This window comes from Triticum aestivum, chromosome 6B, assembly GCF_018294505.1.
Source record: "Triticum aestivum cultivar Chinese Spring chromosome 6B, IWGSC CS RefSeq v2.1, whole genome shotgun sequence".
In the NCBI taxonomy this organism is placed as follows: domain Eukaryota; kingdom Viridiplantae; phylum Streptophyta; class Magnoliopsida; order Poales; family Poaceae; genus Triticum; species Triticum aestivum.
Window position 1 is genome coordinate 34,307,655 of NC_057810.1, and position 10,050 is coordinate 34,317,704.

The following is a 10,050-nucleotide window of genomic DNA, read 5'->3' on the forward strand; positions in this document are numbered from 1 at the left end:
CCTGGTGGTTGCATTTATCCTGGGTTTATTTCAGGATTTCGGCGATACGCGTTCAGTGGGAGGAGACATTCCGTCGACTACGAGGCGCCTAGGGGTAAGGTGTGTGTGCGCGTGTTCATAAGGGTGAGTGTATGCGCGTATATATGAGCGTTTATGTCTGTACTGATGTTTGAAATAAACTAGACAATTGATTGTGCGTCGCAACGAGATATAAATATCCTACTAAGTTAACTCATGATTTTCATGCCCATATATGTGCAATTGTGTAAATGAATATTTATCAAATGGCGGGCCCATGATTCATCGAAATAACTTTTAGGATTTTATTTGCTAATCATAAGTACTTATGGGCTTATACTAGAGGAAACGGCGAGTCAACTAAATGTGATTTTTTTGCGAAAACAATTAAATATGAAAAATTAATATGCTGGATTCCGCAAGCGCATAAAATTAATATGAAAAATTAAATATGAAAAACAACTAAATGTGATTTCCCGGATATGGGAAATGACTCGGCAAGGTATCCATGTGCCGAAGCCTGCAGCTCAAGATTTTCAGTTGGGATCCGTCCTGTGCGCGTGTCCTCTTCCCACGTGACCGCTGCAGGCATATCTTCCGGCTGACTCACGCCGATCTTATCCCAACCTCCGCGCGACCGTGCCGGCCCCGCAGCCAGCAGATTCATCCATCCTTTCCAACACACCTCGCGAAACAGCAGCACCTAGCCCCGGTTCGCTCCCCTCGCCTCCCTCCCCGTGAGATCTCATCCGATCCCCCATAAATAAGCGCACCAAGGAAGGAAATCAAAGCGCATATCCATCCATCCCTTTCTCTCGTTGTTAGATAGCTGGATCTTGATCTTGTTGTTGCAGGGCCGGCGATGGACGGCGGGAAGAAGGGCGGCCGGGACCGCAGGGCGTCGCAGGAGCGCAGCGACCGCAAGTCGGGCACCGGGATGAGCGGCGACGCCAAGAAGGGCGGCCGCGGCGGCAAGTTCACCTGGGAGGGCGCCGACGGCTACACCGACGAGGACCTCGACCTCGTCGCCAGCAGGGGCGCGGGGGCCGGCGCCGACTCCGCCTCCGGCAACAAGAAGTCCTAGGTGGATGCCTGCTCGCTCGTCGCCTTGCCGTCCGTCCGATCGATCCATAGCTTTCTCAATCGTCTCAGTTGCTGAATAATTAGATCGAGCCGTGGCGTCTTTGGCGTGTACATATGATCTACTAGTATTTCCAGTCGTGGACTCGCGAATAGGTGTCTGGATCTCGCATGGTTGTTCCTTGTGCGTTGATTTCTGCTTAATTCACCGATCCATCATGTTATCGCACGATGCGTATGCTTTCTTCACTGCGGCGTTTCATCCTGGCTTTGCTTACTCGTGATTTCCTAGGACTACTATGATATCTAAATCAGCTGAGCACAAGATTGAAGAAGATCCATAGGGAGGGATCACTTCTTTCTTATCTTGTCTGCCTTCCTAGGCTGATCCTATATGTAGCCCTGCGTGCGTGCTGTCTGTGTTTGTTGTTGTGAGAGCTGCTCGCGCACCCGACGGCCTCGCCAGCAGCTCCAAACTCCCTGCTCCAGCCGCAATTAGCATTTCCTATTTATTTCTGATAGTGCTGGGGGGTGGAGTAGTCCACTTTGGGGCACTGGTTTGCAAAACAGGGGAAGAGTTGGCACCGAGCATGTATGTATGTGTAGATGAGAAAATATATGTCACATTGTTCCCGATTGTTGCTTGCCTCCCTTCCTACAAACAAAACAAGCTCTTAAGCTGCGGATTTGCTTGATTATTGGTTGATAGCATTAACAGAGGGAAGTTTTTGTGGCTTTGAACAGAGGCGGAACAAGCTAACATTTGCTGCCCATGTTCATGCACCAACATGCACAGATACGAAGATGATTGCACCAATATAAATCTCCGTTGAAATAATGAGCCTGTTGTTGAAACACTACCCCATGTTACTTGGCATGGGTAGAGGCAGAACAGAGGCAGTTTTGTGGCCTTGAACAGAGGCGGTGTCTTGTGTTGCTAGCAGTACGGATAAGAGATTTTTTCTCGAAAGAGACCCTCTGCCCACTGGAATTGACAAAAGAGACCCCTTGCGGACGAAATTGACAAAAGAGACCCCTCACTAGTGGCGGCAGGCGCGGCAGGCGACACGTGTCACCTGCCGCCACGCCGTGAGGCGGCGGGCCCGGCCGCCACAACAGGAGGCGGCAGCCTGGTGAATAACGGTGCGTGCACAGGGCAGCACAGGCCAGCGTGCCGCGCCAGGCGGGCCCGGCCGCCATCGGGTGAGGCGGCCGCCGCTGCCGCTGTCGCTACTCGGCCGACAAGGCCTGCTGCGCGCGGGCCCAGCAGGTGGGCCACGCCGCCACTAGCTGAGGCGGCACATCCTGTGCTGCTGCACGCGTGACAGTGCGCAGACGGCGCTGATTTCGACGCGCGGTGCTGATTTCGAGGCGCGAGTTTGATGGCTGTGACTCCGACGCGCGGGAATATGGACGCTTTTGGTTCTTTCGCCTCGGAATCAATCCTGCCTTTACTTCTTTTGCCTCAGCGGATGCGATGGCACTGGGAATCCGAGGCTACGGGAAGCTGTTGTGCCGACACTACAGGGATCGTATATATCCCCGCTTAATTTTTTCGCCATCATTTATCGTCTGAGCTTATAAAAGGAGACACCGAGGCTCTCGTCCACCCATCCTCGAAATCGGCAGTGCGCAAAGTGTGTAACACATTTTTTCGGTCGGTATGAGTTTGCCTTGCTCGGATCAAAGCATTAGGCCGAGGAAAATGAAGAATGCAAGTTTGCCTCCGGGGGTGGCAGTCCTGCGGTGTTGGTGTGGCGATCTTTGCAAGGTGAAGGAGGTGACGGATTTTTCAGATTGGTTGGGCATGAAGTTTTTCATGTGCGCCAATTATGAGGAAGATCCTGCCGTAGCTATTTCAGAGTACGACAAGCCTCCGGTATGCTTTAACCATCACGAATAGATATTGTTGGTATTTTCATTGATTCTTTAGTAACATTCTTGTTTCTTGTTGTAGTCTCCTCCGCCTCTGTGCATATACTATCATTGGATTGACACGGAGAAGCCGGCTTGGGCAGTGACTGAGATTCGTGAAAGAAGTCGTCGTGCGTGGAATAGTTTATTTGCGGAAGAGCGACGCGAGAAGGCGGAAGCTGAGGAGAAAGCAGAGCAAGAGAGAGAGTTAAAAGAATACTATGCGGAGCAACACCGTTTTTTGAGGAAATGGGAAAGAAAAACATGGAAGAGGCTCGTCGCATGGAGGAGCAGGAACGACAGCGAAAGGAGGCTCGTGAGGCGGAGAGGCAGAGAAAGAAAGAAAGGGCTCGTCAGGCCAAGGCAGCAGAAGAAGCTGGCGATGAAAAAGGAAAATATCCACGTTGGACTCAGTAGATTCCTGTGGTAGTATTTTAAATTTCACAATCATTTGTATCTTTATTTCTGCAGTTTAATGTAGCTTCATTTCAGTAGTTAAATGTAGCTTTATTTAAATTCTACGATGTATCTTATTTTCAGTTGTACCTTGTCGTGTTGTATCTTATTTTCAGTTGTACCTTGTCGTGATGGAAAAAATATATAGTTTTAGAATAAAGTAGTGGCATTTTCTTTCCCTCCACTAATTATCAAGCATCGTGCAACAACTATAAAATGAAATTAACATAGAACATAATGCCTTACAATAAAAGAGTACAAACTAATAATGCAAGTACATCTGAATTAAACGGTACAACTGGAATACAACTTAAAAACTACATGAAGGCATCATCGTCATCCTCCGTCGATGCAGAACTCTTGCCCTTCGAGGATGCAGAACTCTTACCCTTGGACGATGAAGAACTCTTGCCCTTCGAGGATGCAGTACTCTTGCCCTTGGACGATGCAGAACTCTTGCCCTTTGACGATGCAGAACCCGGAAGCGGCGGCATGAAGATATCATCTTCGTCCTCGCTCTCCTCAGTCCATAAAAATGGATGGTTTTCTGCAGTCCTTTTAAAAGTTTCACTCTTCGGCTCCACAACCTTCTTCCACCTTGCATCCAACCTAAGAAGTTCTTTACGTACCTCCTCATAGGTTCTTTTAGGCCACCCAGACCTACGTAATTGGTGAGCCAACTCATTTATTATGGTGTCACTACCGGTGAGATCGTCCCATGGAACTATCCTATTGTCCATCCTGAAATCGGTAGCTAGCCTCAGAAGAGTGCTACTCATCCCAGGGTGAAAACTACGATCGAAAGGATAATGGGACATCTCGACTACACTACACTCGAATGCTTATCCACCTCCGTCTGAAGGGGGTTTTATAGGTAAAGAGGAGAAAATGGCGGGAAAGAACGACTACGGTATGGAGGGAAAGGGTTGGCGGGAACATACGGCGGGAAACGGGTGGCAGGAAGATATGGCGGGAAGGGGTTGGCGGGAAACGGGTGGCGGAACATATGGAGGGAAAGCGTTTGCGGGAAAATATTGAGGGGAAAGCGTTGCTTGAAAATATATTTTTTCAATGTCTAAGACGGGCAATGGTTGCACAGTATTCATCAGCCAAAATTTTAAAAAAAATTCATTTCGGCCTGATATAAGCAAAAGAGTGGAGCGGGATAGTATGGCGGGAGATATAGGCGGGAAAAATTGTTCCTGACTGGTGCATTTTTATTTCAGCATACATAGATGTTCAAATTGAAAAGTCTGATACACACATATGTAAATACAATGGGTCGCGCACGTGCATAGATGAATCACCCTACTTTACGACGACCACCTGGCCTTTCCTTACGACCGGAAGGCGACAAGCGATTAGGTGGCCGGGGCACACGAAGACCGCGACCGTACTCCAATTCGGCTTCATGTGTCTGCGAGTCCTGCGTAGGTGGTGGAGTCGCGAATTCTTGTTGCGAACCTGAAGCGTAATTGTAGGCGTATGGTTGTGACTCCGGGGGGATAAAAGATGGGCCATACATTGAGTTATTGGGATTGCTTGCAAACCTCATGTACGACCCCACGACCGATCACCTGTGACAGGCCACAAACCCCAACGGGCAACTGTCCCATCATTTCCTCCGTCAACGACGAAGGCCTCCATTGTCATTTTTTTTTCCTGCATCACTGGTCCAAACACCGCTCGGATGCACCTTCTAACAGCTGCGTAACCCACGTTGATCATGTCTCTCACCACTACTGTAGTCGACTCGCAGAAGGACACATCCACCCCGCATGGACCGTCGCGTAAGACGTTCCCATAGTACACTGCTAAATTTTCCATAGTACCTAACCAACATACATGTTTACATTTCAAATAATTAGTAACTGAACATTTAGTAACGATGACAACATTTACATATCTTACGACTAAAATAATAACCGTATTTTCGTTATAAATATTCGGTTTGTTTTTAGAATCATTTGCTTAGACTTTAAGGGGTTGTTTGGTTAACGGGTATTTAAAGATCTATTTTTCTCAAACTTGTCTACGAGCGTAACAAACTAAAACTCTGTTTGCTTTTCTCTAACTACCCCAAAAATATCCTAAAATAGTTCTCGTAACATGCAAAAACTTAGCTTCTGGAAAAACGACTATTAGTAAAATATGGTTTTCTACATAATTTTCTTACAACAGGTTATGACAAAACTAAGGGTAAGTACTCGCTATCCAAACAACCACTAAACATAATATTACGATAATAACATTTAAATATCATATGAGTAAAATATCTAATTTCTTCCGGCATTATATAATGTTTTTCATATCATACGATAAAATTCATTTATTTACAAACAATAATTTTTGCAGTGGCATGACAGTACATCAATATAAAAAATATTAACAAAATTACGGCGTCATTTTATACCTTAGCTCCAATATGAATGTGCTTGCGAATGCAATTAAGAGTCCAAATAGTTCAAATAAAACTCGTCTACGAGCGTCACAAACTAAAACTCTCTTTTTTCTCTAACGACTATTAGTAAAAACTATTTTTCTTATAACAGGTTATGACAAAACCCATGATAATTACTCGCTATCCAAACAACCAGTAAACATAATAGTATGATAATAACATTTTAATATCATATGAGTAAAACATTTAATTTCTTTCGGCTTTATATAATTTTTTTTCACATCATACGATAACAATCATTTATGTACAAATAATAATATTTTTGCAGCAGCATGCACATTATTCACAATAGTACATCAATACAAAAAATATTAACAAAATTACAGTGTCATTTTTCACCTTAGCTCCAATATGGATGTGCTTGCGAATGCAATTAAGCGTCAAAATAGTTCCAATAAATATCCGTCGCCAGTACTATATAAACCTCGTCAACCTATTATCACATTAACAACAATATTACACACGGATTTTTCTTCCTGCTAACAAAAGTATAAAAATAGCACTTCCATGTATGTGTTCATCACCTCAAAATGGGACAGCGAAAATGAAAATACAATTTCTTCAATCACGTCTTCTCCTCCTTGTTTGCTACTAAGATGAATTATTTTACCTAATTACATACATCATTAAGTACATTAGCACCTAATCTTAACATATAAAATTTAGATTATTGCGACATAACAAAGTAGACTTACGGTTTCCTAACTATAGACTTATTAATAAACATACCACATAAAATTACATACCACATGAAATAACATACCGCATGCAATAAACAATTACAGTACAATTTTTTCTTAATTACCGTATTAAGATTTCCCGCATATCAATACTAATGGACGCACCTAACATTGATGCAACATCTTCAACCTACTATTTCAAAAAATAGTTTAAATGCTACATCTCTCGTCTGAAATTATTTCTAACCTCTAAGCACTACCATCACATAGCTAATAACGAGCTAAAGGACGAACTAATTACCACCCTGCATGCATAAATAAATAAATGTATTGCAAAGCTCATACCTTGATCTTCAACTTCGTAGTTCACTTTGCACGGCTATTCCTACTACAGAAACTCCAAATGACTCCTCCAAGTGCTGAAATAATGCCTAAAGCAACATAGAATACACACTTAGGAACTAATCAAATAGAATAAAAGCATCATGCATGCGAATGAAACCAACAAAAATGGATAGATCTTACCTTAATCTATCTTTTCTTCAACTTCGTCATCCTCAAAATCCAACTCTAAATCGCCCTAAATCACGAGTGAAAATGCTTACTGAGCTTTCTTTTTTCTCTGTACTTAGAGACTTAGAGAGCAAAGGAGAGGAACGAGGTTACAGAGTGCTTGCGCACGGAGCTGAAGCATGGCATATAAAAGGGAGAGGATCCCTGTAGTGTCGGCAGCCTCGGATTCCCGCGCGTGAAAATCAACATCATCAGCAACAGCATGCAAGGAGCAAAAGCAAAGGAGTGATTCCCGTCCGTGAAATTCGTCGTTTGCCGCGCGTCGGAATCAGCAAAGCAACAACAATCAACGAGTGATTCCCGCCCCGCCAGTTTTCGCGCGTGCCAATCAGTGCCAGGAAGACGCCGCCAGCAGCAGTGGCGGCGGGGCCCGCACCTCGCCTTCCGTGCACAATCAGCGTGCACCAGCTGCTGTCGGCAGGGGTGGCCGCCTCAGCCAGTGGCGGCGAGGCCCACTGGCGGGGCCCGCACGCAGCAGGGCCTGTCGGCCAGGCAGCGACCGCGCCAGGGCTGGCCGCCTCGCCCGGTGGCGGCTGGGCCCACCTGGCCCGCCCCGTTTCGTTGCGGCGCGACGCACAGTGGGGATTCCGTTCGGCTGGGGTGGCCGCCTCCTTCGGTGGCGGCTGGGCCCGCCGCCTCCTGGCGTGGCAGCAGGCGCCACGTGTCGCCTGCCGCGCCTGCCGCCACCGCTGAGGGGGTCCTTTTTGTCAAAATGATCCCGAGGTAGTCTTTTTTGTCAATTCATCTCGGCAGGGGGTCCTTTTGGACAAAAAATCCGGATAAGATGGCAGGCACTTGTGTACGTTTGTTTGTACCTCTGGTTTCCTGCAAACTGACTACAACGTCTGTTTTCATTTCCCTGGGATTAATAATAATCCTCCTCTTTCTTCTCTTTTCTTTTCTTCTCCAGGAGCAGTGAGTGATTTCTGCCGTGTGCTCATGTAAACATGTTAATGCAACAGTGCATGTCAGGACTAATGAACTGCTCATAGAACAAGCATCGACATGGTGTAAATCATACATAATTCAGAGGCATGGCTAACTCAGACCAGTGATGCCTACAAATCACACATTCAGAACAACACTTCCAGGCTCATTCAGACCAATGATACCTATAAATCACACATTTGTTCTTTATAACCACTAGAAATGGGCATTCAATGACAGGGAAGGCACAAAGCTAAAATATCTGACACAATGCACAGAAGAATATACGAGGATAAAATGAATACTTGGGAAAACTTGCACCTTGCTGAAATGCAGATTAATGATTACTCCCAAACCTGAATTTACAGGCCGTCCATTCCGCGGAGAGATAATTTGCACATATGTTGGATTTTTCTGGTACAGCATACAAGCAAAGTACATGAGAGACAATGAAAAGCAAGACACACAAACTACAACCTCTCTAGAGGATGAGTAAATAGCATAAAACTACTACTTTACAGGCTAGGGTTCCAAAAAACTACCGGTTTTTAATTTTTCTCATATAACTACCAAGTCAGGGGTCAGCTGTTTCAAAAAACCCAAACTGCCGAGTGCTTATCAATTGATCGTGATTATGACAGGCGGGGGAGAAGGAGGTGAGGCAGAGGAGCGGCCAGAATTGAGCTCCGGTGAGCGCAGGCGGCGGGCGGCTCACCGGCTGAAGGAGGCTGGGTCGCGAGGTGGAGCTCGGGAGCGAGGAGGGCCACTGGCAGCCCTGATTTGAGAGCAGGACCCGATTGTTGTTTACAAAAAAAATGCAAGGACCGGATTGCTTTTTTAAATTTGTGTCCAGGCCCACCCCTAACGGTCAAACAAACGGTCAAACAATTAGAGCTTTTACGCATCGGGCCCACCTGTCATAATCGTGATCAATTGATAAGTACTCGGCGTTTTGGGTTTTTTGAAACAGCCGACCCCTAACTTGGTAGTTATCTGAGAAAATTTAAAAACCGGTAGTTTTTTGAAACACTAGCCTGTAAAGTAGTAGTTTTATGCTATTTACTCCTAGAGGATACCATCCATGCAAAAGACTGTCACTTAAAGTCTGATTAAGGAACATCTGTACCGTATACAGAGTGTTATTTCCGCTGGTTTGAAGCAAGCATGACAATGAGAACATACAATAATACAAAGGAGTGGGTCGTGGCTACATGCTCCCAGCCAGAAGTTGCCATTAGTGTCTGCAAACGCAAGGGAGATAGGACTTGGACAAACTTCAAGCACGCCTCCTTCAATCTGTCACAGTGGTGCTGCTTGGACAGAAGGAGAGTGGCCGCCACCGAGCTCGCACACATGTGCTCAGACAACTGCTTCTCACAGCTGAACTTGAGCCGTTGGAGGTTATACCTGGCGCTACAAATAAGTCTTGTAGCCATCGCAGCCGCATCTCAAGTTCTACCTCTTCTTGTGTTTGTTTCACAACTTTTGACATTTTATTCTCTGCTGCTTCCTCTACTTTTTCTTGTTCCACTACTCCTGGCATTTCATCCTCCACCGTACTGACACTGTCCTTCTCCATCACAAGGAACGAGTTTGTGTAGATGAAGCAAAGCAACGCCCTAAACACTTTTGCTCGCATATCTTTGATCCTTATGACTCTGTTGGGTGTGGTGGTGCCTTCACTAGTAGAAAAACACCTAATAGTCCCGGTTCGTGAGGGCTTTTAGTCCCGGTTCATGAACCGGGACTAATGGGCCGTTACTAATACCTTCACCCATTAGTCCCGGTTCAAACTAGAATCGGGACTAATGTGCCTCCACGTGGCTCTGTGCGCCGAGCCCAGTCAGGGGGGCTTTGGTCCCGGTTGGTGGCACCAACCGGGACCAAAAGTTCATGTTTTTTTTTTTTGGAAATTGGCTGCTTTAGGGGTTTTGGGGATTA

At 45.8% G+C, this 10,050-nt stretch overlaps 1 protein-coding gene across 3 annotated transcripts; it reads left to right on the forward strand.

Annotated features, from left to right (window-relative positions):
- The first annotated feature begins 593 nt into the window (after positions 1 to 593).
- LOC123135577 (uncharacterized) lies at positions 594 to 1,347 on the forward strand. 3 transcript variants are annotated; one of them, XM_044554697.1, is made up of 2 exons: positions 594 to 730; positions 873 to 1,347. In XM_044554697.1, the coding sequence occupies exon 2, from the start codon at positions 881 to 883 to the stop codon at positions 1,100 to 1,102; it is 222 nt and encodes a 73-aa protein (XP_044410632.1). In that variant the 5' UTR covers positions 594 to 730; positions 873 to 880; the 3' UTR covers positions 1,103 to 1,347. The 3 variants fall into 3 exon arrangements, with proteins under 3 accessions (XP_044410632.1, XP_044410635.1, XP_044410634.1); XM_044554700.1 differs by lacking the exon at positions 594 to 730 and adding an exon at positions 737 to 755; XM_044554699.1 differs by lacking the exon at positions 594 to 730 and adding an exon at positions 777 to 795.
- Positions 1,348 to 10,050: the final 8,703 nt, after the last annotated feature.